Source organism: Rhizopus microsporus (genome assembly GCF_002708625.1).
Source record: "Rhizopus microsporus ATCC 52813 unplaced genomic scaffold scaffold_8, whole genome shotgun sequence".
NCBI classification, from domain to species: domain Eukaryota; kingdom Fungi; phylum Mucoromycota; class Mucoromycetes; order Mucorales; family Rhizopodaceae; genus Rhizopus; species Rhizopus microsporus.
Genome location: NW_019671923.1, coordinates 684,424 through 711,202, shown reverse-complemented (window position 1 = coordinate 711,202; position 26,779 = coordinate 684,424). Strand labels below are relative to the sequence as shown.

At 36.3% G+C, this 26,779-nt stretch overlaps 12 protein-coding genes across 12 annotated transcripts; 5 read left to right on the top strand and 7 right to left on the bottom strand.

Moving 5' to 3' along the window:
- Positions 1 to 67: 67 nt before the first annotated feature.
- On the bottom strand, positions 68 to 2,269 carry RHIMIDRAFT_215417 (uncharacterized protein). The gene is made up of 2 exons (XM_023607285.1): positions 1,895 to 2,269; positions 68 to 1,838 (listed from the first exon to the last, which is right to left on the bottom strand). The coding sequence occupies exons 1-2, from the start codon at positions 2,165 to 2,167 to the stop codon at positions 546 to 548; spliced, it is 1,566 nt and encodes a 521-aa protein (XP_023466379.1). The 5' UTR covers positions 2,168 to 2,269; the 3' UTR covers positions 68 to 545.
- Positions 2,270 to 3,600: 1,331 nt separating this feature from the next.
- On the top strand, positions 3,601 to 4,161 carry RHIMIDRAFT_135449 (Sm-like ribonucleoprotein). The gene is made up of 3 exons (XM_023605601.1): positions 3,601 to 3,625; positions 3,674 to 3,939; positions 3,984 to 4,161. The coding sequence occupies exons 1-3, from the start codon at positions 3,612 to 3,614 to the stop codon at positions 4,055 to 4,057; spliced, it is 354 nt and encodes a 117-aa protein (XP_023466378.1). The 5' UTR covers positions 3,601 to 3,611; the 3' UTR covers positions 4,058 to 4,161.
- On the bottom strand, positions 4,081 to 5,547 carry RHIMIDRAFT_282926 (uncharacterized protein). The gene is made up of 4 exons (XM_023613098.1): positions 5,459 to 5,547; positions 5,299 to 5,407; positions 5,091 to 5,247; positions 4,081 to 5,038 (listed from the first exon to the last, which is right to left on the bottom strand). The coding sequence occupies exons 3-4, from the start codon at positions 5,215 to 5,217 to the stop codon at positions 4,266 to 4,268; spliced, it is 900 nt and encodes a 299-aa protein (XP_023466377.1). The 5' UTR covers positions 5,218 to 5,247; positions 5,299 to 5,407; positions 5,459 to 5,547; the 3' UTR covers positions 4,081 to 4,265.
- A 1,256-nt stretch (positions 5,548 to 6,803) lies between these two features.
- RHIMIDRAFT_135437 (uncharacterized protein) lies at positions 6,804 to 8,095 on the bottom strand. Its single transcript, XM_023605600.1, has 3 exons — positions 8,015 to 8,095; positions 7,843 to 7,953; positions 6,804 to 7,793 (listed from the first exon to the last, which is right to left on the bottom strand). The coding sequence occupies exons 1-3, from the start codon at positions 8,082 to 8,084 to the stop codon at positions 6,880 to 6,882; spliced, it is 1,095 nt and encodes a 364-aa protein (XP_023466376.1). The 5' UTR covers positions 8,085 to 8,095; the 3' UTR covers positions 6,804 to 6,879.
- Positions 8,096 to 8,510: 415 nt separating this feature from the next.
- On the top strand, positions 8,511 to 8,954 carry RHIMIDRAFT_202489 (phosphatidic acid phosphatase type 2/haloperoxidase; the record flags this gene model as incomplete). Its single annotated transcript, XM_023606614.1, has 1 exon — positions 8,511 to 8,954. A coding segment is annotated over one exon (444 nt), but the record flags the coding sequence as incomplete, so codon positions are not given.
- Positions 8,955 to 9,129: 175 nt separating this feature from the next.
- RHIMIDRAFT_291990 (uncharacterized protein) lies at positions 9,130 to 11,513 on the bottom strand (the record flags this gene model as incomplete). The annotated part of the gene is made up of 4 exons (XM_023613857.1): positions 9,130 to 10,407; positions 10,474 to 11,274; positions 11,322 to 11,427; positions 11,476 to 11,513. 4 exons carry the CDS (start codon positions 11,511 to 11,513, stop codon positions 9,130 to 9,132), a joined length of 2,223 nt encoding a protein of 740 aa, XP_023466374.1.
- Positions 11,514 to 11,723: 210 nt separating this feature from the next.
- On the bottom strand, positions 11,724 to 12,893 carry RHIMIDRAFT_282922 (uncharacterized protein). Its single transcript, XM_023613097.1, has one exon. The coding sequence runs from the start codon at positions 12,771 to 12,773 to the stop codon at positions 11,814 to 11,816; it is 960 nt and encodes a 319-aa protein (XP_023466373.1). The 5' UTR covers positions 12,774 to 12,893; the 3' UTR covers positions 11,724 to 11,813.
- Positions 12,894 to 13,545: 652 nt separating this feature from the next.
- Positions 13,546 to 15,175, top strand: RHIMIDRAFT_135412 (uncharacterized protein). The gene is made up of 3 exons (XM_023605599.1): positions 13,546 to 14,055; positions 14,118 to 14,338; positions 14,393 to 15,175. The coding sequence occupies exons 1-3, from the start codon at positions 13,789 to 13,791 to the stop codon at positions 15,120 to 15,122; spliced, it is 1,218 nt and encodes a 405-aa protein (XP_023466372.1). The 5' UTR covers positions 13,546 to 13,788; the 3' UTR covers positions 15,123 to 15,175.
- A 106-nt stretch (positions 15,176 to 15,281) lies between these two features.
- On the bottom strand, positions 15,282 to 15,648 carry RHIMIDRAFT_189610 (ribosomal protein 60S; the record flags this gene model as incomplete). The annotated part of the gene is made up of 2 exons (XM_023605908.1): positions 15,282 to 15,449; positions 15,505 to 15,648. Coding segments are annotated over 2 exons (312 nt in total), but the record flags the coding sequence as incomplete, so codon positions are not given.
- A 1,618-nt stretch (positions 15,649 to 17,266) lies between these two features.
- On the bottom strand, positions 17,267 to 18,834 carry RHIMIDRAFT_251598 (uncharacterized protein; the record flags this gene model as incomplete). Its single annotated transcript, XM_023610862.1, has 6 exons — positions 17,267 to 17,722; positions 17,889 to 17,910; positions 17,943 to 18,001; positions 18,101 to 18,359; positions 18,383 to 18,623; positions 18,684 to 18,834. 6 exons carry the CDS (start codon positions 18,832 to 18,834, stop codon positions 17,267 to 17,269), a joined length of 1,188 nt encoding a protein of 395 aa, XP_023466370.1.
- A 1,777-nt stretch (positions 18,835 to 20,611) lies between these two features.
- On the top strand, positions 20,612 to 22,290 carry RHIMIDRAFT_237578 (UBX-domain-containing protein; the record flags this gene model as incomplete). The annotated part of the gene is made up of 5 exons (XM_023608782.1): positions 20,612 to 20,668; positions 20,718 to 20,786; positions 20,928 to 21,123; positions 21,175 to 21,397; positions 21,450 to 22,290. The coding sequence occupies 5 exons, from the start codon at positions 20,612 to 20,614 to the stop codon at positions 22,288 to 22,290; spliced, it is 1,386 nt and encodes a 461-aa protein (XP_023466369.1).
- A 147-nt stretch (positions 22,291 to 22,437) lies between these two features.
- On the top strand, positions 22,438 to 23,898 carry RHIMIDRAFT_135373 (uncharacterized protein). The gene is made up of 6 exons (XM_023605598.1): positions 22,438 to 22,641; positions 22,689 to 22,818; positions 22,880 to 22,919; positions 22,976 to 23,200; positions 23,249 to 23,325; positions 23,389 to 23,898. The coding sequence occupies exons 1-6, from the start codon at positions 22,494 to 22,496 to the stop codon at positions 23,861 to 23,863; spliced, it is 1,095 nt and encodes a 364-aa protein (XP_023466368.1). The 5' UTR covers positions 22,438 to 22,493; the 3' UTR covers positions 23,864 to 23,898.
- The last annotated feature ends 2,881 nt before the right edge of the window (positions 23,899 to 26,779 follow it).

Genomic DNA, 26,779 nt, shown 5'->3' with positions numbered 1-26,779 from the left:
TATTGGCAAATTTATTGTCTGAGTATGAACTATTTTTTCTTAAAGCCATCTTTTTTTTTGGCCCAATCAAAGCCGAAAAGTGCACCATCCTAAAACGAGACGATTGGAAATTAAAAAGATTAATCAAAGCTTTCAAACACTTGTATACACTCTGTGTAGCTAATTTCTGTGCTTTTAAATTAAAGTATATTAATAAACGGACCAAGATGTTTCTCATCAGCAGACTGGCTAAAAGGACTTGAAAGTAAACAAAAAGAAGGACCACTAATGACAGCCGCTCCTTTCACTCACATTCTTTGACTGTTCTCAATGAGTGAGTTTGTTGCACAATATACCTACAAGCAGGCGTATCTGATCAAACTATCATCATTATTACATTTAATCATTCTTTGTTGATCGAATTTGGACAATGCAAAATAAAATACAATAAAAACACTTCTTATCTGTTGAGAACTTTTTATACAAAAGAGAATGCTCTTGAAGAAAATTCTGCGTTTATATGATTTCTAGTTTACACATGCGTATATGAACAAATATAATTATAATTAAGCAAGCAAGGACTTGCCAGTCATTTCCTTGGGGATATGAAGTCCCATGTAATCAAGAACAGTAGGGGCAACATCACAGAGAGCACCAGCTTCAGATCCTTCTTTAAACTTCTTGCCTTGGTCATTTACCATAACAAAAGGCACCTTGGCACAGGTGTGAGCAGTGAAAGGACTCTTGCCATCATCGGCCAACATCTTTTCAGCGTTACCGTGATCGGCAGTGATGAAGAGGGCATAGCCATTCTTTTGACAAGCTTCAAGTATAACACCAATAGCCTTATCGGTAGCCTCAACGCCCTTAACGGCAGCCTCATAGACACCTGTGTGGCCAACCATATCAGGGGGAGCAAAGTTACACATGACGAAAGGATACTTGCTACTTTCAATAGCTTCAGCGACCTTGTCTGCAACGTCAGCGGCACTCATTTCGGGTTTCAAATCATATGTGGCCACCTTGGGAGAGTTTACCATGATACGTTCCTCAAGGTTGAACTGGGCTTCAGAACCACCGTTGAAGAAGAAAGTGACGTGTGCGTACTTTTCAGTTTCGGCAACGTGCATCTGAGGAATGTCATTCTTGCCTAACCATTCAGCAAGGACATTGTCCATGGATTGAGCAGGGAAGGCGACCTTAAAGGGGAAGTCGCTCTTGTATTGGGTCATGGTAAAGATTTCGAGATTCTTGGGAACAGGAGAATCAAATGGACAGGGAGAAATACCAAAGGCTTGGGAAATTTCACGCATACGATCAGCACGGAAGTTGAAACAGAAGATAGTATCATCGTCCTTAATTTGACCTTCCTTGTTGATGATGATGGGCTTCAAGAATTCATCAGTTTCATTCTTTGCGTAGCGGTCCTCAATTGCCTGAACGGGATCAGAAGCTTCCTCTCCCTTGGCTTGGGTCATACCATCAAAAGCGATTTGAACACGTTCCCAACGCTTGTCACGGTCCATGGCATAGTAACGACCAGTGACATCAGCGATCTTACCGTATTGGAGCTTATCCAAGGATTCCAATAGTTGCTTCATGTACTTGGAAGCAGACTTGGGGTCTGTGTCACGTCCGTCACCAAAGAAGTGAATGTAGGATTCGGGTACTCCAGCGTCCCTGGCAGCTTCTAATAATGACACAAGATGATCGATATGAGCGTGGACACCACCATCAGAAACAAGGCCCATGAAATGAAGACGACCGTTACTGTTCTTGGCACGCTCAAATGCGTTCTTGATGTTTTCAATTTGTCCGAATTCCTTCTTCTTCATGGTAAGGTCAATACGAACGATATCCTATTATAGAAAATATTAAACGTCACGCTCAATCTCGCTTCTATTTTTTTTCTTACTTGATACACGACGCGACCAGCACCGATGTTCAAGTGACCAACTTCAGAGTTACCCATCAAACCATCAGGAAGACCAACAGAAAGACCATGAGCAGCAATGCTTGTGAAAGAATGCTCTTTTTCTAATTTATCCATCACAGGTGTTTCAGCATTGTAAATAGCATCTCCCTTATGGTCTTCCTCGGGAGAAATACCCCAGCCGTCAATACAGATAAGACAGGCCTTGTTCTTGGGCGTTTGTTTAGTCTCGGGCACTTCACCTCCTCCAGGCATCTTGTTATTTTTAGAGAGAAAAAAAAAAGTTTATAAAGAAAAAAAGGAAAAAGAAAAGTAAAGAAAGACTTGTAAATGTATTTTGTAAAGTGTCACAAAGCCGTGACGCAAATATTTTTTTTATCTCTGAGTTTTTACAGATCAGACTGATTAAAGAAAGTAAAGGGACCTGTGATAAAGATTGGATAAGCCATGATCATTATTGTATTTACTAAGAAACCAGCCCGAGTAAATGATGTATAATTTGCTCCTTCTGTAAAGAACACACATCTATACATTACATCATATTATCTTGTTGAAATAACGCGCCATGTTTCCCAGACAAATAATAGTTTAGTTTCGAAATTACAGCCCAGAAAAAATCCATGTAATATAAGGTGACTTTACTGTTTTCTACTTTCCTTAATGATTTTTCCATAGTTACTCTTGGCTAAATAATTCTCATAACGAAACAAAAAGTTAACACAACAATAAGGAGATGTAGAAAAGTGACCAGTCGTTGTCATTCATTGTAAAACGTTACATAAGATTTTCTGCATGATTAGCATTTATAAAATGTACTGACTCTATCCTTTACTCTTGTAGGAACATGTCTTTGCTCTAATTGAGACTTATACACATATCACTGGTAATTCATGGGCTTATCGATACAGTTATTATGTATCATTGGTGTCTATTCCGTAAGTAATGAAGTCTCCAAAACTGTGACTGGATAAGATTTTATCACTGATCGGCTTGATTACCCAATAACAAAGAACCATGATTCTGAAATAACTGTAGACATATTTAAAAAGAAATGAAGTGTACATTGAGGGGAAAAGAGGAAACACAAAGCAGCAGCACAAATGTGAGAATCAGAAAAGTTAGGACTCAAGGCAAAACAGGTATGCAATCTAAGCAATATAATCAATGTGAGAGCAGCGCCTGGTACTGACGAACGTAAAATAGTAGATGAGGCTAACAGATAATGACTGTCTAGAGTAAGCTATCATAAGTGGACTATGCGATATTCTTAAGGTCAAAAATAACAGCCCATCTGCAAGAGCTTATTCATGTAGAAATATGATACTTGATTAAAATATAGAATTTATATGCTTTAAATAAATACTCATAGCTTGCTCATTTCTATCATGCTAAAAGAACCTCCTAATAGAAATGGTCCTGTATTTGGTTTTGGTTGTTGTATATTCTCTAAAGACTAGTTAACGCCTTTGCTTCAATAACAGAGGCAACACTACTCTAGTTGAAAATGTGAAAATTGATCCTGAAATAAGATGACAATCGTCACTCACTATCTAATAAAACCATAAAGGATAGCATGTCAACTAACTTTTCATATGTCGGACTTTCATCCTAAACGACGAACGGAGCTTGATACCTTTGGGGGTATCTTTCCAAAGAACGTCATCTTTTTTTTCTACTTTTTTTTGTAAGACGGGATAAAATGAAGTTGGTTAGGTAAAATCTATTGATTAAAACAAATGAGAAAATACTTATAGAATATAGATTCTTGATGAAACTGAATAATGAGACGGTCTCTATCGAATTAAAAAATGGAACAGTTGTCCATGGCACAATTACAGGCGTCGATATGAGTATGAATACACATTTGAAAACAGTAAAGATGACAGTAAAGAACAAAGATCCCGTCAGTTTGGACAGCCTCAGCGTACGTGGAAATAACGTTCGATGCATCATCCTTCCAGACAGTTTACCCTTAGACACGCTCTTGATTGATGATACACCCAAGTCAAAGAAAAAGAAAACCGAGGGTAATAAAGGGATATTTCTTGTTATTTTACTAATATATCTATAGATGGCGCAGGTCGTGGACGTGGACGTGGTTTGCGTGGTGGACGTGGATCTGCGCGTGGCAGAGGCAGACGTTAAATTTATTAAATAAAAAGAGGAAAAAAAAAGAGAAAGAGAAAAGCACATCTTTTGATATCGACACTATAAACAAGGAGAATTATAAAAAAGCCAAGGAGATACTCAAAGGAGATATAAAAAAAAAGATGGAGGTTAAAGGAGAGAACAGATGATATTTATTAATATTTCATGATTAATGATCGTTAATGTTTTTTTAAGGAGTTCAATATTACACTTTAGCGCGCTGTTGCTGCCTTGCTGAATGCCCCTGAACTCTTTCATGTCTACGTAGCGCATCCATTCTTGTAAATCTTTTGCCACAGACATCACAGTAACAGAATGGTCTATTTTCTAAATGAATTGTTTGATGACGAGAGAGATCATACGATCTTCGAAACGTCTGCCCACATAGTTTTCCTTTATCAGACACATGCTCACATAGAAAGAGACCAGTTGATGTGTGAATGGAAGAAGTAGAATGTCGTGTACGTTTGGCTGTTGGCTTGGTCTCTTCTGGTTCCTTTCGCAGGATGATTTCATTAAATGATGCTCTATGAGGATGATAGACAATAGGAGCTAACTGCTGCTTTTGTTCCAAATCATGCTGAGAAGTGATGGAGGATATGGCAGGTAATGTTAGTAGATAAGGTGATAGAGGAGGTGAAGAAGGAGCTGTAGATGGCCTACGTTTGACATCAAGGGGATGTAGACTGAATGTATCAATAAATGTATGGCTATTCTTTCGACTGCTAAGTAAAGGCGAAGTGCTTGAGGGATCTGGTAACTTTCTAGGGTGATCTGCCGACATGACACGTTGCTTTTTACGAAGAGGTTCATCCAATGAGATACCAGAATCTTTGCGATCGTCTGTGTAGTTATCATCATCATCATTGTTATTTGGCTTTACATTGGCAGGAAAAATGGTAGGTGTCCAGCGAAGTACTGTCGGTTTAATAACCGGTACTTGATTCATAGATTTTGGCTGACTGAACTGATGCACACCTGTATGTTTATAATTAGAAACAGGACACCTATACAACTTGAAGTCTATTACCTGAACTGTCAATCATGAAACTGCTTGGCCTATGGCAAAGTGTGATGTTTAATGTTTGTTGATCAGATGAGTATTGTAATGCATTTTTTAAAGTAACATTGTCGTATACTGCTACATTGTTATTCATTATAAGCTGGTAATCATTCAAATTGATATCCTATCAGTCCGTTTAGAAGGATCCCACATACAAAGCATATCTTTTGCTTACTTGAACAATACGCTGTATTTTTTTTACGAGGTCATTAAAAGAAGGTTCTTTATCTTTCAGTGTGTACAAATGGATTGGAAATGTCCGAGAATTGTCTTTGATCGAGATTCTATATCGATATGAGTTATCTTATATAACTTTCTCATTTTGTTTGTCTAACCTTAAACGATAAATTGCATTAAACATCATAAAGGATAGAATTAAAATGAATGGATATACTTGAAATGAAGGTAAATGGGGTTAAGTTATAAATAAAAAGAATGGAGAGAGACAAAAAGAAAAAGAAATAAAAAAAGGCACCTAGTATAATATCTTTTGTTTAAGGGGAGTGGCAAAGCTATTGTTCTCTTTTTCTTTTATATATAGGGGGTATGCTTATGTATATATATACATCTATAGGATAAAACAATAATGATTGATTCTAAAAGGGACTATATATGACCTGATATACATTTACATCCACTGCCCAACATCCACGCATATACACTCCTATTATGAACTATCTCCTCAATTTCAGATATACACACATGTGGCAACACAATTTGAGGCACCATTAGATCTCTTCCTCTCTCTCTTCTTTATTTATTTCTCGTTTAATCAAAAATGGGCGTAATCCAAATGACAAAAATATGTCAAGTGCTGATTACTTCTATGCAAATTAAGTAAACAAAATAAAGAAAAAGAGAGAAAACTCCTAAACACATGTGCCATGACTACATCTTTATACTCCTTATTTTCAGTTTATACAATAACTAGGATAGGCTATTGGTTAAACAGAAATAATAAAAAGTAGCCTTTTCATTGTTCATTGAAAGGTTATTAATCTTTTGTCTCTATGCAACCGTATCCATGTTTCACGTAGACCCTGAATTGTGTAACAAGGTCATTCTCTTCACTATGAATATAACTGCAGTTGTTTTTTCTAAAAAAAGTTAATAGGGAAAGAACTCCTTAGTTTACAAAAAGGCTCCTTTAAACGTGGAAAATAGTCTTGCGAGTCATTTTTAACTTATTTCATATTTTATATGAAATAAAGGAGTGTAAACTAACCTAGAAAATAGAAAATAATAGCCAAGCATATATCTAATTATTCGTACAAGCTTGAAAAGATAAATTGATGTTAAATAGGTCTTCTAAGGATGAACAACAGAAAGGTTTACCACTTGTAGTTTAAAAAAAATAAGAGAAAGAATAATTTGAATTAAGCAACACTTTTAATAAAGATCAAAGAATTAATTAAAATGTAATACTTCAACATATGTACGCTTTAGAACCTTAAGGGTTTTGCTTTATATGTAAGGAGATCCATTTTTAAATAACTTTTTTTTGATCTCCTGCGTTTATTATATGAATTACTTTTTTTTTTTATTGCATTAAATAGGGTTTTAACTTAAAAACATAAAGATAAGCCATACATTCTTTTACGTCATATAAATAACTTTTATAACACTTGATTGTATCCTATCCTTGGGATAGATGACTTATTTATAGTATTATATGGATGCCTACACTGTTAATTGATCTACTACCACTCTTCTCAATTAATTCATACGTTCGCTTCAATTTTTATTCCTTATTTTATTACAAATTTGCTTGAAATCCAGGAACTCGAACCACAATATGTGGTACATTGACTTCATTACAGTCATCTTCTGGTACCCCACTTTCATGTACAATAACAGCAAAATCTGTTATACAATCCAGTGCAATCATCGGATGATGCCAAACACCTTGGCGGTAATTAATACCTTGCGTTGAAGTGGCAATAAATGCTTTGATTGTAGACAGGTCTGGACGATCGTCTATACCATTCAGAGCAACTACGACCAAGTATCCACGAGTTCCGCCATTCGTCATGGGAATAAACGCTTGAGTTGAATAAGGATGACGTTCGAGTAGCTTGACTGTAAACGGAAGATCCTCTGTAGGCTTGCAACGAAAGATGCAAAGGTTCATCTTGCCATCACCTCTTGGAAACAGGTTGTTTACCTGGGCCACGTGATGATACTTGGATGCTGTACCCTGATTTGCGCCAGTCATACTACGTGCTCCAGGAGCATGAATTACGTCCCCATAAGGTGCGTAATCTTCAGTTGTGAGTGGTCGAGCGGTAATAGCCGATGGCTCAGCTTTAGGCAAAGGGTGAGTACTTTGGCTATAAGCATGGAAGCGAGCGATGCCACCATTAGAATGGGCACAAATACGAATATGAGATATCATCAAGCTTGGCTTCTTTAATTCAAAGAAATTGTGTGAAGAAGGTGAAAGCTCCACCTTGTCCAAGATTTTGATCCATTGAGCGTGATCTGCTTCAATACTGTCTGTAGGCTGATATGCGCACTCTACAGATACAATAAAGCCCTCTGTTATATGGAAATAGCTAGTATCTACATCAAATCCAGAAATATTGCTTGGATGGCCCAATCTAATAATACATACGTGTGCTGCTTTATCGCTTCCAATGCTGACTTCCCATCCATCTTTAAGTGAAGGTGCTATGAAATATATTAATAATCTAAATTGACCAAGCAAGACATTGCTTACGCTTTCCCTCTGTGTCTTTCGGTGGGCTTGCTTTAATGATCCTAAAAGCAGAATCATAAGCATTATTAGTGACAACAGCAATAGAAGAGCCATAGGCAATACTAGCAACGTCTATAGCGGAGTATATAAGTCTCTTTTTACGTTAAGCCTTTTTTCCTTTGCCTATACTTACCGGACTTTTGACTCAGATCTGATTTGATAAACTCTTGATGCTCCAATTGTTTGTATTCTAAAAAGGACATCTTTATTTTTTAATGATAAAAATAAAAAGAAGAAAGAAATACCTGAGTTCACTTTTTATCAGTATTCGTTGTTCTACAAATTGTGACCAATAGGATTACATTTATACCTGCCATTATCTGAACTCTCTTTTATAAAAATTATACCCTGTAGTGGGTAACAAGAAAATGAACATGATTATGCAGTCAACTGTCCACTTGAAAAAGATTGGCAGATTGAATACTTTACAAACATGTTAATTGACAGAGCATGTTGACTGCAGTAAGCAATAGTCACACTGCAGAAACTTTCAGGAACAGCACACAGATTGACATCTCTTGAACTTGTAAATGAAGATGTTATTATACGTATTAGCCTATGTAAATATATAAATATCTGTTGCACATAAAGTAGAATAGAACTGATCCTTATCTTTAAAGACACGGGAAATTACAATAACATCGGTGTCATTAGCCATCCTTTATTTTCGATCATTTCATTTAATTTATTTTGTTATTGGCGCCATCTTGACTACATTAGAAGCAAAAGTTCTAAAGCACATCATCAAGCAACCAAGGCCAGACTCATATAAACTGGACAATAAAAAGAAGGCATCGTATGGTATGCCTTCTTCACACTCCCAAGCAATAAGTTTCTTTGCTGCCTATTTCCAACTAGTCACCATGTCCCCCACACTACCCGAGCATTTCCGTCTGTTTGGATTATCTGCAAGCGCCTTAGCCGTTTTATTGAGCACCTTTTCTCTTGGCGTCATTTGGTCACGAGTACAGCTAGGACATCATACAATCTCTCAAGTAATGGTTGGTACAGTTTTAGGGACACTTTCTGCCTTGGTATGGTTTCGCCTTTGGCAAGTCTATTTTTCTCGATAAATAGTTTCAAAGGGAATGGAAGAAAGCATATAGCATTAAAGAAATACAGATTCAAAAGTAAATTTATTTATTAAACAAAATAAAGAGAAAAGAGGGGGAAGAAATGATTAAATTAAATACATAGATGCAATAGTGTACACAGCATGATATAAGGCAAACCGATAGCCTCATTATGCTACATGATCTGTGTGTCATTGTTTTCTTCACTTATGTTGCTTTGTGTTCTATAATTTTGATTGCTAAAGTAGCTGTTCCATTGATCGATATCAAATGACATTGGTATATCCCAAAAGGCTGTTCCAATAGCATTGAACGTACGATCACCGTTAGGATATGTATTGTTCATATTATACTCTATACTTTGATTTAATGACTGACTACTTGGTGAATCAGTTTGAAATGAAGATGTGCTTGCATATTGTGTCAGATATTCAGGAAAGCGTTGCTCTGCAGGATTCTGTGCATCCAGAGGGTTTCTAAACAAATCCAAAGACGGAACCTCAGGCTGAAGTACAGGTGAATTTGGTACCGCAATGGAAGGTGCCTTCTTGGTTTGTAATGACTGATTCTTGATCGCCTGACGATCAAATCCTTCTCCTACGTTTTCCAAGTTGATATCACGTAAGCCTGCTAGTTCTCCAAGAATATTACAATGGCGTGCAGAGGTGATCCATGTGGCCTCAACCTCATCCATAGCCCTTATGATCTTGTTCACACTCACTTTGGCTTCAAACGCAAACTCGGGATCGTTTGATGATGCATCGTTGATGAATATAATGCCTGCAGTAAACATGAAATAAAGTGTGTAGTTGTTTATGTTTTTCAATCGGCCATCGGCCATCAAGCATTCAACAATATCCAAAATTTTGTTGGCTGCAAACGTACAAATAGAAGCTGAAGGAAATACTGAAGGCGTTGCCCGCTGGTTAGGTCCTGGAATAAAGGGTCGATGTAATAGTATGAGTGTTGTATAGAATAGCATATGCGTTTGACACAGCTCCAACTTGGGTGGGGTTGACTTTTCGGCCATTCGTGTATTTGGTGGTTTGTATTGGACACTAGGAGGAAGTTTGGACATCCAGTTATTAAGTGCACGATCCAGTTTCGAAATCACACTGTCGGGTGAAGCCAATGTTGCTAGATGTCTTCTTCCCTTGACCATGTATAGCTGACAGAGAACTTCTCCCAAAATTTCACAGAGTTTGATTAGCTGATGAAAATTATCCATAATGGTTGGCTTATTATGCTCATCGTCTTTATCAACCTCAGAAGGATATGGTGTATCATAATCACGGTCATCAATCATGGGCGCTCGTCCGTGCATGGCACAACTTAAACGATCAATGACAAAAGAGCAATAAAATACACGTTTTCTTTCTTCTTTTTCTGCATTTGATAGATTCCATGAATCACAATTCCGATTTAATCCTAAGTTTTGACACATTCTAAAAGCCTGTATTTAAAAATATATGTTAGCTCGTTAGGTAAATTTTTTCCTTTTTCAAATATTCTCTTTTACCAAACCACTATATAACCAGCCTCGGATATTCTTTAATGCACCATTCTGATGGCTACTTAGCAACAGTAATGATTGTACTGTAGACACCTTGTAATCGTCCCATTCATGGTCCAGTAATATCCTTGCTCTTTCTAAAAATATATCCCCTGCTGTATCTCTCTGATCCGGATCTGATCTTACTCTAACATCGGGAGAAATACGTGAAGCAACAGCGTAAATTGCGTTTAATAGCAAGTGAGGTGGTCTTTTGTCGTTATTTTCGCTTTCAAGAGCTGCCAAGAACGTATCCTTATGCAAGAGTGGTAAGAGCGGATAGAAATGTGTAAAATATAAGTCCAATAGATGCTCAGAGAGATCAGATGGTGGAAGTTCATAGGGGTCAACAACAAGTGGATGCTTTGTTTCTCCTGATCGATATCCTCTAGAGTTGAAGTGAAACGCTCCATTCTGAAAGTTTTTGCTACCACGAAGCATATAAAATCCTGATGATTTACCGTAGTACCGCAATTGACCACTTTCATCGATAGATAGATTGCCTAGGTTATCATTGGTATTTTCATCCTCTCTGTTGTTATTGTTACTGTTGCTATCGTTACTGTTCACTGTGTTCGGAATACTCTCCATTTCAGACATCGGGCGAGGCCTCACGAGCTCACCGTAAGCTGTCTCGATGGGCGCATTTATTTCTGCCAAAATAGCCTGTGATCTTGGATCGTCTTCTTGTATGATACTCCCCAGCAAGGCCTCCAATCGATGTAATCGCCCTTCGATCGCTTCAATATAACCTTTAGGTGGACCCCTCTGATGAATTGTAAGTTGAAATTTCCTTTTTATTTGATATACCCTACCTTTCTAGCAGAGTCTTTGTAATGGCAAACTGATCCTGTAATGTCGCAGTTGCCACAACTGGGTGTTCTTCCGTCACATTTCACTTTCTTACGTCGACAAGGTTCACTAAAGAATAGTTTAGAATAAAGGCTTATTAACTAATTGTTAAAGTACCAAGCCTTGCTCACACGTTGACGTTTCTGTTCTGACATGCTAATGTAATAAGGAATAGAAAAAGGAAAAAACGAGGATCCATTTATATGAGTTTGATAGCGGATAATATTTTTACCGCATGATACCACCAAAGAAATTGAAGGTCACAGTGATCATACTTTTTATGCAACACATTTAAAAATACGTTGTCTATTCAGCCAATTTAATGTACACACAGTTTGGAACATCACTCTAAAATTCAAAATGTAGGTATACAATTATTGAACAATACTTTATAGAAAGAAAAAAAAAAAGTGTATATATAATACATTATTTATAAGAAAATATACAAGCATTTATCACTTTGAGAATCCAGCGCAAGTCCACATGACAATACGCCAGATAGCAGCAATTCCAGCCAGGCCAGCAACAACTATACCACCATAGAGCATGGCATCGTGCACTACTTTACTACATATTGTGCCACATGCTTCTTGTGCCTGCTCAATGAGTTGACCACACTGACTGTTACATCGATCAGAAACAACCTTGGAGGCAATAATAAGCGCAATACCACCGACTATAAATGCTACACTAATCAAAAACCAGAAGCAAGAGCAGCATGTCATGGCTGGATTATAACAGCAACAGTTACATCCCCTTGACTTCGATTGTTCGTAGGGTTTATAACGGTATGTTTCTGCTTCATTCTCTGGGGCTAGAGTCGGACGAGCCAAATAAGGCTCATATTGTGTACGCTTTTCTTCTTCTTTTTCTTGTTGCTTTTTCAATTTCTTGGCTTCTTTCTTGGTCAATCGGTTATCTGACTCAGTAAGCAACTCTTGGTACTCTTCTGTCTGCTTATTAGGCTCGTTGTAAACGTGTGGGTGCGTCTGATGCTTCATATACTCTTCCCTTTCTTGTCGCAAGTAGTCTTCAAGAGAGGCTTGATTGCTGTTGTATTCATTTACTCCGTGTAGATTTGCTTCTTCATCGTGTGGTATGTGTGAGCTATTTGTCTGTGGATACATGTATTCCGGTCGTGCTTGCAATGGTGGAGAATAGATAGGTTCTTGTAATGAAGGAATATGTGAAGGAGGAGTAGTATATGTTTCCGGTGCAAATGCAACATGTGGAGTTGGTTGATTTATCTCTGGATAATGCTGTTGTTCCTGGGGTAAAGACGGTACAATCACATGGTATGCAGGCTGTGGAGGTGCAGAAGACTGTAATGGTTGGCTATGAAGATCTTCTGGTAATGTAGGAGGAGGAGGAGGATATTGTCCAGCGTATGGATCAGAATGATGACTTGGGTACATTATTTTTGTTTTTATCTAAAAGAGAAACAAAGGAAAATAAACAGAAAAGGCGCTATTTTTATATTTAAGCCCTTTTGTGATCCCTTCTTCTCTTGGCAGTTACTAAAAATAAAAAGTCACCATGCTGCCTAATTTGGTATTCGATTCACTAGAATGTCCCGTAAAGCTATTGGACTGTATTAAACCTGTTAGCCTGTCTTTACAAAACTGAAAACCATCTTCTTTGCATTCCACACATCCCTCCAATCACCTTTTCGCAAAGGTCAAAGTTGAAATCATTTTGTCAGCTGAAACAACATTTTGAAACGACGTCTCTCAGCCCGTTATTCCTCTAGAGCATGACTTAAATATACATGTTTGCTTAGCATCTGCTTGACTGTATTTCACAAGCATTACTCCCAACATCACAATAAGAATGCCCCTTTTCACTGGTTATTAATAATCCCCCTTCATATATATAGCTTCTGTTGAAATACTATCATTACGATTACTAAAGTAACTCTGTATACCTAAGATATAAAGCAACTACTCTTTATTAGCAAAATTATTTTATCAAGCATGCCAAGATGATGTTAACCTTCATCTGCCGTATATGGGAAATTGACGTCTAATGGATCGGAGACTTTATTGTTTCGCCAAATCTGTCGCCTAAAGTGGGCGAAAGTGACTGCTAAAGTCATTACAAAAAATATGGTTATTGATGATTTAAACTTTCTCTATTATAAGAATGGTAAGTAAATCAAGGCGATCTCAAGTCTTTAAAAGAAATAAACAATTAACTTAGTATCAACCTTTTTATGGCTATGGTCAGCATTCACAAAGTCAACAGCAACAACAACCACAGCAGCAGCAGCAGCAGCAGCAACCTCAGCGACCATCACAATCATTTCAGTATTCACAAAACACCAATCCTGCCTTCAACCAACAATCAACACAACCTTACCCTTCTACCACAGCAACTGAATCCCGTGTTAACTTACCAAACTTTAGTGCATATCTACCTTCACAGCCTCATATGACTAATGATAATACCCATACATCAATAAACCAAAGCATGCCAACGACTAATCCAACGACTATGACTGCTTCTGCAGCATTAAGAACTGGATCGCCTCAGCTTCTGAGCAATAAGAATGATAAAACTCCGTTATTGAATCAATCATATAATTACAATAGTGTCATTAGACAATCAACTAATAATCAGTTAAAACCATCTCTACCTTCGTCACCTGGCCACAATCATCAACCTCAACATTACCCACATTCAAACAATTTTAATACTGTAAGATGCGAATCTATATAGACCATCATATAAGACTAATAACGATTCATTATTGTATGCAGCAAGATATAGTTACCGGCTTAACACAGTCTAATGCGGCTAATAGCAATGGTGGTACGAATTACAATACTATTGATATTAGCAGAATTGCACATAGTCCGGCGTTACCAGGAGGAAACCAATTACCCACTTTGCCACCACTCAATACAGCGTCTCAACCTTCTCCACGCTTACAGAGAATAAATGGGAAATGGCCAAATAACATGAATGAAGAACTGGCTCGGTAAAGAGAAATAAGGTTAAGAATATATTGATAAACATTAATGCGCTTTAAAAGGTCTACAAGCAATGCTACACTGATATCTACATCTTCGTCAAATCCATCGCTATTGTTGCAACAACAACAGCAGCACCAGCAGCAACAACAGCGGCAACAGGACCCGTCTATACTGATGCAATATCACGATGCTGGTGATCGCAGTAGATTGATCACATCAGCATATACAACGCCACAACAACAGCATACACATACACAACCAAATCAACCAGATATATTTGGAGAAATTGGTCCTTATGGATGTGGTGTGGCGGGATGTTTTGCTAGCTTTAGCGCATCCAATGGACTATTCTACCACATGAAAAACTCACACTCCAACTTGGAACAAACAGAAAAGCCATATCGTTGTGCGGTACCGAATTGTACAAAGAGATATAAAAATATAAATGGACTTCAATACCATCTAAGAGAAGCAAAAGGTTCCTCCGGTCATGGTTGTATAGATGGAGATGGCAATAGTGCAAACATAAAGCCATTCCAGTGCCAAGTACCCGGCTGTAAAAAGGCTTATAGAACTGCTAATGGTCTACGTTATCATCAAGTACATGGCCATAACATTACTCCACATGAGCAAGTGATGTTATCTGGTTTACAGCCATCAGCAACACCTCAACATATGACACTACAGCACACTATGTCTCCAGAGCAATCACAACAGCAGCAGCAACAACAGTCATTGCCTCATTTTCGATTACAAAGAGATAGATGGTTATTGAACAATAATATTTAGACGCTTCATATGTAATAAATCCCCTTTCCTCCCTCCCTCTTCCCTTTTTACTCTATTCCTTTCTTTATCTGTCTATTATTCCTGATGTATTCGATTGAATAATTTAGAGTATACATTTTATTATAAAAAGTATATACAAAAAGCTACTCTTCATTAAACTTAATCAAAGAGACCGAAACCCATATCATCGTCAGACTCTTCCTTTTCTTCTTCCTTTTCTTCAGCAGGAGCAGCTTCAGCGGCACCACCAGCAGCAGCGCCAGCAGATGCAGCAACAGCGCCACCAGTAGGAACAGAGGACATCTTCTCCTTGCCTTCAGCAATGAGCTATACACACATCATATAAAAATTAGTAACTATAGATTGAATGACATCACCTTACCTCTTCAATGTTCTTTTCGGCAAGAGCAGAAATCAAAGAGGAAACACGTTCCTCATCAGCGTCAATACCAACAGAGCTCAAGAGAGACTTGACTTCGTCAGCAGAAGGGTTGGCCTTACCACCAGCGTTAAGAAGAAGATAAGCAGCGAGATATTTCATTTCTATCACGGTTATCGTTAGCACATGCGATACATCCATCATCCATTGACCACCCTTACCTGTTTTTTATTGCGTAAGTAACGATTTAACTCCTATGAGATACGATACGCTTAAAGAAAGGAAGGATGGATGATTTGGCTGCTTATATAGTGATCTGCTCCCTTCCTCCCCCCTCTCTCGAACTCTCGCTCCCTCAGCCTAAGGACAACACACATAAAGCAAGTCACACTGTTCCGGCATTCGTCTTAAGTATGAAGTTCATTGAGTCTCAGACCTGTCTTGAGTTTGGCTGGCTGACGCCTTCCTATATTTCTTGCATTTGAAGCAAATCTTAAAGGATGACACCTGATGCTGCTTTACTCTTAAGAAAGGCTGTAAAATAACATACTTTTTTGATTTATTAAAGAGTAGTCACTAGTCGATACAAAAGTCTGTTGATTATAAAGCATATCCAGTACTAATATAGAGCATCTGACAGTAATTGAATGTTTCATGACCATAAATTTGATATGTTTATTCTACGACTATGGATGCTCTTACTTTTATATACAGTCATATAAACCATTAAAATACCTACATATATATGTCTAAATCCTGCTGAAGGGAACCGTGTTCTCTACGGCGACTTCTCTTTTGAAAACCGAAGGTCTTCTTTCACCTCTCCAAATGGTCCAAAAGATATCGAGCATGTTTTTACTTGCATTTGTATCTCTGTTCCATAGCATATTACAGTTTTTGCAATCTGGTATACTATGGGACTTTTTTTCATTCGAGAGTTTCTTCTGCTCCAGTCGTCTCTGCTTACAGTTGTTGCAGACCTAAATAGTTGATGGATCAAAACTGTCAGTAAATAAGATTGACTTTATCAGCCTGATTTCATAAGAATACCTTCGACGTTCGGAATTTATTTATGTCAACAAGGATATTCTTGAACTGCCTTGATCTCTGAAGGAGCTCCTTCTGCAGAATCTTTGTGACGCCGCTAACATGACCCCTGATAGCAACAGTGTCTTTATTTTTCATACCATCTCCAAAAACAACCAGAGGGATCGAATCGGAATATTGGAACTTACTTTTCCGAGCTACTCTTTCCTTTTCTTCAGTAGATGGCCTAATTATATCACTGTCAATAACCTTTAAACATTAAACACTATTGCCATAATTACATTTGGCTGCTTTCTTGCTTCTTTCTTTTCTTTTTGCGCTGCTTTCGACTCTGCTTTGTTTTGTTGTATTTTTTTCCTCCGTTAATCAATATATTGGCCATTTCTGCATTTGACCTTTGTCTGCCTTGGTAATCGTAGAAACGAAATGGTGCTGACTTTTCATCGTAAAAACGAAATAAGCGAGGTATATTGATTAGATCATATGTAACATATGCATTTGTCTTTTCCATGTCAACAGTTTTTGCCGAAGGGAAGCCTGTCTCTATTGTTTTTATGCCAGTTCTTAGTTTTAACTTCTCTATTTGACAAGCTTTTCTTTTTACACCACTGTAGCATCGCCTCTCTTTTTCGCTACATCTTCTTGTTTCTAAATTGCCCCCTTCATGCTGTATGGTCACTGTGAATACATGTGTTCTTCCGGGATCTAAAGCACAAAGCTAAAAACACTCTTTTACTTCTTGGTCAGAAAAGCCTTCCAAACCCAGTTGTGCTGTCGCTTTTTCTTCTTTTGTCTTTCTTACAAAAGCAAGGCATTCACCAAAGCCATCTGTTTGAATACAGCAGGTAAATTTATTTTCACTTGCAAGGACTTCGTCCATGCTTTCGTAGTCAAACCTTTTGAAGTTAAAAATCGAATAAAACAAGTTTGCGTTGCCTTCGTAAGTGCCATCGCTCTTGTGTTTTGCAATTGCTTGTAACGCCTTTGCATTTATAGAAATATATCGCCAATGCATAGGCAGTGTGGGCATTAAAGAAAAGCGTCCAGGTATTTTTGCTTTATCGTCTTTGTGCTCGATACAAAGCTTTTCAAGTTCAGGTTTCATAACAGCCAAAGTAGGCACAAATTTTTCTGGAGAAGCGGCAAGGCTCTTGACAATAGGCGGTATGGAAGCCTAGCCTGTAATCCATTAATTATAGAAATTATTTGTACTATATTCTGGACTGAAACAAGGTCAAGTTACTGGATAGGTCACTTGATTCTCCACTTGTCAAAATTTGCCAACAAAAATCGTCAGCCAACTTGTACAGAAGTCCTTTGGGTTTATCCTAATTATATACGCAATGAACATCGATGTCGCATCTAAGTATATAAATATATAACTAAAAACTTACTGGATAATTGATAGCAAGTCTGACAGTCGAGTAATATAAGACTTTTCTTTGAAAGTTTTCTACAATGTAGTTCAAATAGCAGTAACAAGAACAACACAAGCAACAGACAAAGCATCACTGTAACTCTTTATATGATTGTATTTAAGGGGAAACATGACCGACGGGTGCTCTGCTTTAATATCCTCGAAACCAAGTGCAACATTGCTGGAAATATAAGACTTGTTTGTAACCTTTTGGCCCATGATGAGTTGCGATATAGCATACCAAAAGCTTTGTTGCGTTATAACAGCCAAATCAATGGAATCCTTGTTATTAACAATATATACATTGACAAACAGTTGTGCCCGAAAAAAGACGTTTCTAATGAATGCACTTAATATGATGATTTTCTCCGTAAATGATTCCTTGTACTCTGGCCTTATAACAGCTTCAAGGTAGACCTTGCATGTAAAGCGCTCATAATTGTTCCCAAGTTCATTTTCAGCGCTTTATCTAGTGCTTCCTTGTAGTTACTACATTCTTTGGGCCTTGCACTTTTATGGCCCATTTGGCCGCATGATTTGCATATTTGAAGTTGATCATTACTTTTACTGCTACTGACCTCTTCAAGACGCTGTTTTTTTCCCTTTCTTTTCTCTACCTTTGTTCCGACATCATCTTTTGAGCCAACTTTTCTTTTCTCTATATCATTTTGAATAATGTTACATTGAAATCTTTTGAAATGCGCATATGCATACTTACTGTTTACGTAGAGCGAGCATTTATAGCTGCCTTTGCTCTTGTGTCCAAACTGGCCACAACTCTCACATTTTTCAATATCTGCTATCAGGTTTAAAACAAAGATGTTATGTGAGATAAAGTATATATTGTGCATAAAGTAAAAACAAGCCATTCTTTACCTTCAGTCGTTTTAATCTGTATTTCTCTTTGAGATCATGTATCGCTGTAAGAGAGGGCATAGCGTATACGCAAGACTACAAGTCAAACAAAAGAAGAGAAAAAGTTAAAGAAAGGGAAATACATTCAATGATTTACACAACATATCCAAATGACAACTATTTTTTTACAGTTATTGTTATCTTGGACCACAATTAACCATTTATATTTGACAACAGTTCTAGAACACATGTTGTCAAAAGCGTATTCATTCGATAGAACCAGTTCCTTATTACAACTCAATTAAACTAGAAAACATACTCACTTCATTGAACAGATCACCTGTATGCGTACTTGTTCTTTTTATTAAAACAACGTTTACAAACATGAGGGACAGATCAAAAAGACTTGTTTTTACTACAAGTGCCAATTTATCAGCTTAGGTACTAAGGATTTGTTGTCTGCAATTATCAGCACCATGTAGACTAAATTGTAAACTATAGATTAACTGATTGGTGTATCAAATTATGAAGTGTTTATTTTTAAGGTCATATAAAAATAAAGAAAGTGTCGATATTTAGTTAGCCTTCCTTTGGCCTCGATAACTGCTTCACATCTTCTCCTCATGCTTCCAGCTAAATCACCAGCAAACCTACCGTCTACCTTGTTTGCTCTCCTTACAGGGACACCTTTAATTGACCCACACTGTAGATAAAGATATTTTCTTTTCAAGAGTATTCTAAACATACTCGATGGGGTTCAAATGAAGTCTTTATGAGGGATAGTATTCAAAGCTCCTAATCTAGTGTTTTTCCTTCCACCATCATACATAATCGCCAGTTGGAGTAGCTAGCTCCATTCTCTTGGAATATGAAGTTACACCCTCTTGCTGGCAGAGCTACATGAACTAAAGGTGAAAGCTTTGGGCTAAAATATTCATATAGTCATCGTGATCAACTGCACCATCAATCAAAACCAAAGGATCAAAACCTTTTTCATGAAGGCAGCTACAGATTATCACTCCAATTTTACCATACTTCTTTATTGATACAATATGTTCAGAGTTATATTGTTCATCAGCCTTTCTGATGGCTTTGACACCATTGCCATTATCGGTAACGCTGAGCCGAGATTCATCGCTCCAAATAACACTGAATCACTGTTCATCCGTTCTATGGACATGTTCATGGGTTCAGCACAGCCTTTTCCTCATGTGCTCTTCTGTCAATACTGACTTATATACATAAAAATAAGAACCGAGCTACATCTTCTTCAAAAAGCTAATAACAGTTTGTCTACAGACCTTTACATCTACTTTATGCAACTCTAATCTCAGACGGCCGTATGTTACGAATGGGCGATCTACTATCTTCGTAAGCAGCCTCTGTGATCTGTCATTGATTTTATAGGCTCTACATGTTGGCTTTGTTAGTAGCGGCGATCCAGTCTTCTTTATTCTATTAACAGTGCGCTGTACTGTTGATTTTGCCAAATCGACTATGTTTGCGATGTCATCACGAATGCTCTGCTCTTCCAAGATAATAAATACCCCAGTACTTTCTTTATTTGAGAGATTGAGATGACCCGTGTTCTTTAGTTAATACGCTTTCAGATGACATGGATACTTCATAAAATATTGAGAAATAAGTGAATGTATAAAAGAAAACCGCAAATTTGACTTAAGTACGAAATCTAATTGTGAACGTAGTGTAGATTACAAAAGTATGTGTAACAAACAAAACTACAAAATCGGAGAGTGAATATATTCTCTGTAGCTTTTCTTTACACAAGAAATGGAATCCTTAGACGGTCTGAATGAGCAGCAAAGGCGAACACTGAATCAATACCAGGTCAGTTACAGAATTAGACTCAACCACCGCAAACTGATGAGCTCAATAGTCAATAACTCATTCACATGATATTGAAGAAGCTGTACGTATACTAACAGAATATAACTGGAACTTAGAAGTAAGAGGATTAAAAGAAAAAGGAAAAAAAAAAAAAAAAACAAAGAGAGAGAGAAAGAGGGAGAAAGAAAGGGGAAAAGAAAGACATAAAGTGGTGGCAAAGCACATAATTGGACGTATTATATTTAACCTTACATTATAGGAGGCTATACAGAATGAATATCGCAAATATTATAAAGATTCTTTAGGAGGCGATCAGTCAACATCAGCCTCATCTTCATTATTAGGTCATAATAGGCCAATGACAGAAAGAAGACGAAAAAGTGGACTATTATCTTTCTTCTTTTGGCCGTTTAACTTGATTTGGAAAATTATTTGGAGTCTATATAGTATAACCGGTAAGTATACTCGTTTGCTTTAACTGCAGTAAAGCCTTAAGGCATTTATAGCACGCCTATTCCACAAGCCTATTACAACAAATGAGCCACGTCATGATCCTCGTTCAGAAGCAGACAGATTCTTAAGATATTTTGAATCGACTTATGGAACCATACACCCAAGCTTTTTTGAAGGAAGCTATACCCAGGCTCTTAATATATCTAAAAAGGAATCAAAATACATGATGGTTATCTTAATAAGTGAGGAGCATGACGATAATGATGCCTTCTGCCGGTAAGTATACAAGAAGCCTTCTTCTTTTAATACTAATAAAGACAACACATAGATCTATCTTAACCTCATCTGAATTACTTGATTTCCTTCGACATCATAAAATTATCGTATGGGGCGGGAATATTCGCTATACAGAAGCGTTTCAAGTTAGCAACATCCTTGAAGCAACAACCTATCCCTTCATTGCTATCATTGGATTACATTCACCTTCCTCTTCTGTTTCACTATCAAATCTAAAACTATCGGTTATTGATCGTATTGAGGGACAAACCAGCCCTACATCTATCATAAGAAGATTCGAAAACGTGATGGCACGAACTGAGTCGACTATGAACCGATTACGTTCTGAGCGTGAACAGAGGGAGCAAGAGCAAAGATTAAGAGAAGAACAAGAACAGGCCTATGCAGAAAGTTTAAGGATAGACCGTGAGAGAGAGATGAGGATGCATCAAGAGCGCCAAGAAGCCATTGCGCGTGAACATAATCGATTGATGGAACAAAGAAACAGGGAATTATATATTCGTTATCTGTGTCAAAAGATATCAACAAACATGACAAATCCACCTGAAAATGAAAAAGTAACCAAGATCAGCTTTAGAATGGCAGATGGAAGTCGAGCCATTCACAAATTTAAAGGTAGTGACACTCTAGAGGACTTATATCAATTTGTTGAAGCCTATCCGTACATGGAAGAATACGCACATGAACCATCCATCAATAGAATACCAGATAACTATGTTCATAAATACAGATTTACCATACATTCTGCTTTTCCAAGGACAGAATATCAACCAGATCCAACAACAAATATTGCCAACGTCAAAGGACTGTGGCCAAGTGCAACATTGATCGTTGACCCTGACCAAGACGGTGAAAGTGACGAAGAGTATTAAACGTATTTTATATCTTGCATAATCTTTTACACTATTATCATCATCATTAGACAGCGCAGAACATATAGGTCAATATACAAGAAAGCGCAGGTCTTTTTAACTATATTAATAAAGGCCGTCAGCAAACTGAGTTAAAAAACTGTAGGTGAAAGTCAAGGGTTGGCCCTCAGGCTTTTTCCTTTTTTTGCTTAATTAAGAACAAAATGTCTTCTTTACAGCTTTATGTTTGGGGACCTGCCTTGAACACACCTTCGATTGATCCTAAATGTATTGTTGTCCAATCATACTTAAACTTAATCAAACAAGAGTACACTATTGTCAAATGTAATGATCCACAACTGAGTCCAACAGGTAATCAATAGCACAACATGCAATATACATGTCTAACATCATTATAGGAGAACTTCCATTATTGAAGGATGGATCTGTTTGGGTCGCAGGTGTTGATCGTATTTTAACTCATTTGAGTAAACATAAAAAAGATGCCAATGCTGATCTTTCACCTGAAGAAAAAGCCGATTATCTCGCGTAAAATATATTCTGTTCTTTTAATATCATACAAACGTATTAACCAAACAATAATCAATAGCTATTCTGCATTAGCTCAAAGCAACCTCTATGATGTGATGGTAATTTCTTTTGTATATCAAAAGGGAAATCAAACGTTTAAACTACTATTGTATAGTTGTACACTTGGTACGCTGATTCAACAAACTTTATAAAAGTAATTCGACCTACCTATGCAAAGTTGTTATCATTTCCCACTCGTTACATCATACCTATTCAGCTGAGAAACAATGCACAAGCTAGACTATCTAGACATAAGGTTGAAATCATTAGTGATGATGTAGGACTACCTCAAAACGAAAAAGAGGAAATGAAGGAACTATTAAAGTCAGGATGGCACCATGTAAGTCCTCTATAGTTTATAAACAATTCAACTAATGTTCGTAATAAGATGTATCGCTTAGCTAGAGACACGTACACCACTTTGCAAGCTCAATTAGGCGATAAAAAATATTTTTTTGGAGAAAAGTATGCATTAAATGATTTTTATCCGTTGCAATACCTTTTTTCTTATTGAATTTTTCTTTATAGCTTAACAACACTGGACTGTATCTTGTTTGGTTATCTTGCGCTGCATTTATATCCTGATTTACCCCACAAACGATTACAATACATTCTTGTCAACGAATATCCAACATTGTCACAATATTGCGATAGAGTTAGAGATGCGCTACATCCATCAGGTCAAGCGCCTATAGAATCTGACCCTTCAGAAGACGTACCTTCACTTTGGAAGACGTTTACAAGCAACCCATTAGGCTTCTTTAGCTCCGTCAAGAGTGACATTGTATCATACATGAGAAGCAATGAAGAAAAGAAAGAGAAAAGTCAAGCACAGATTGATTTTGAACGTAAACGTATATGGTCAATTGCTGGAGGTGTAACATTTATGCTTGCATATATCATATACAATGGCATCATTAGCCTTGAAGTACAAAATGAGGAGGATGAAGAATATTATGGAGATAATGAAAATGATTATTATTACGAAGAAGATGAAATTTAAAATTGGGAAACTATCAACCTTTTTTCTCTGAAAACCTAAGAATAAACTTGGTGTATATAGTAATGAAAAACCATGTTCATTTTTGTCTCCGTATTAAACACCTTTAAAATGAAAAATCTTTTGCACATATACCAGTAAATACATCAAAGACAAGCAATTTAGCTTTATTATTAATTTACGTATTTCGATGCTTTATATCTAAAAGTCTACTATGACTGAGGATTTAAAATTGTCTTAAAAATCACTTTTGCATATTATAGTAGAGCTTTTTTTTAGGAAGCGTAAAAATCCATGCACTTTTAATAATGAATATACCTCAATGTTTTATTTTCTAACTATACAACTCAAACGCTTATTTCATTTACTAGCTGCCTGGTGATCATGTATAATTTGACTTTACAGTTTAAACTCACAGCATCAACAGTTCTAAAAATTTCCCAATTTTACACTGTAAACAAGCAAGAGTATCGTACTCTACACTGAATAAGGGTCAATAAGTGGTGTCTACACATCAATAACAAAAGCACAATAGCATAAACTGACCGAGTGCAGCTGTTGTTTTTAATATATTCATTGTTATAAAATGAAGATTATAATTTCCATAGTGAGTAAAGATAGAGTCTGTGTGTAGTCAATAAGGAATACAAAGTGATTTATAAGCGCCATTCTGACGCGTAGTCTTTACAATAAGAATAATCAATTAGAGTCATTTAGTAATCATCCAGATCATTGTCGTAAGCCAGGCACCGTAGCTTTAACCATTACCGTAGCAGAACGAATCAAATCGTACCTTGATTTAACCCACATCAAAAAGTATAAATAAAGCCCTCTTTTTCATTGTATTTTGGATTACCTTATTTCTCAGGAATAAACGAATTCTCACAAATACTTGTTTGTCCCTGTCTTTTGTCTTTTACATTCTAAATCTATCTCAAGTTATCTCATTTATCTTTATTCTTCCAAATAAAAGAAACATAAAGAGTCCCATTGTACTTTCTGTCTGTTATCACAACCATAACAGCTAAAACACTACAGGAGTCATTTTATCGTATTGCATTTTCTCTTGCTGACAAAACATAATTTCCAGCAAAGTATTACAACCCTATTATCATTTTTTTGAGATAATGCTTGAAAATGAATTTAATCATGCTGCATTTTTAATTTATATATATATAAAATTGCTTTTATTTTAGATTGCTCGTGTTTGCTTTAATATGAAGATAATATGTTTTATCAGTATGGCAATTGGCTTTATAGACGTAACCAAGAATTTTTTATTTTTTGCAATAAATGTATATCTAGAAAACTACGCAAGGCGTTTAACTAGAACTAATATTTAAATCTGTAGCATGTGTGTTAATATTCTTCTAATGGAACAAAGAGGTAATTTTATCTTTATGACCTTTAGAGGTGTAATTTAGTTGAATATTCATGTTATTTGTTAGTATCATTAAAATTTATTTATAGCATCAAAAAGCAATAATTCATGAAATTCTACATTGATTGTCATTTCATTGCTCCTATAGCATTAAGTACAATAATTCTAGAAATGTGTGATATTGTCGAATGAGTATTTTATAGCTCGGGAAATAGAAAGTACCAATAGATGGAGTGAGCCTCTTTGTAGTCCTTTTATTAACAGAATAAAGAACGAATTCATGACAAAAAAGAAATTTATCTTTAAATACAAGAATAAATGCTATCAATATTTTATGAATTGCCTTAGATATAACACATTATCAAATATTACAGACTACAGATGCCATGAATCAGCGTTGTGGGCTTAATGTGAGGTATTGTGGTAATATTGAATAAAAAAGACGACTCTGGCTTGTGTACGAAATATATATTGATTATATTACGTTAAATGATGTAATATTCTTCGATATATACGTAGAAATACGACAAAATATGAATGCTTTTAATTATAAACTTAGTCATGAATGTTTTCAAAGCAAAAAAAAATAGTCTGCTTACTTTACCATATATTCACATGGTGTTTGCATATCGCTTTCTTAAATATATACGAATTAGAGTGCTAATAAATAATATTTGATGTTGTTTTATATTATCAAAAAGACATATCGATACTTTTAGGACTCTTTTATTCGATAATATAAAGCTCCCGTAGAAAGGATATTTATAGTCAATGATTTGAAAATCTACTGCATAGCTTGTATTTACATGCTTGGTTAATTTACTTGTGGTTGACTATGATTCTAACTACGCTGTTGTCTACATTCTTTACAACACCATGTTGTCTAAGGGGTCATAACCGGGGGTCTAACTAGTAGATTTATTCTTTGATGTGCTAGTTCTATTGTTGACTACAGCAGATGTATTTTTTTCTATTTTTTTTTTTGAAATATAAAAGGCAATAATGATAATAATAACAAAAAGTATATAGCACCTTTTTATCGCATTTAATACTCTATTATTTTTCTTTAAAATGAAGTCTTGTTCATGATGAGGAAAGCTATTATTATATCGAAATTACACTTGAACTGGTGGTGGGAGTCATTTTAAGCTTGGCTTCAATAGTAAATACAGTAGCATTACATCTTTCTTTGCTCTCTATATAAAAAACAGCAACTTGTATCAAACATTTGACTGACCTATGGTAAAACATGCGCTTTTTTAGTGATGAAAAATCTTGTCTGCAGGAACATTTAAATATATTAACTTGAAAGTAAAAGATATTTTCCATATAAATATACGCAGCTACCTTGGAAGTATTTTTTTTCTTTCGTCTGTATTGTACCTTGTATATCTTTGGGTTTAAGAGTTTTACCAGTAGGGATATAAATGGAATTTCGTCTAAAGTAAGTCTTGATTGACTTGAAAGGATGTTAAGATATAAAAAAAATTAAAAGTAAGCTAAAGTTTGGTTCGAGTTAGTGACCACCAGATCTTGTA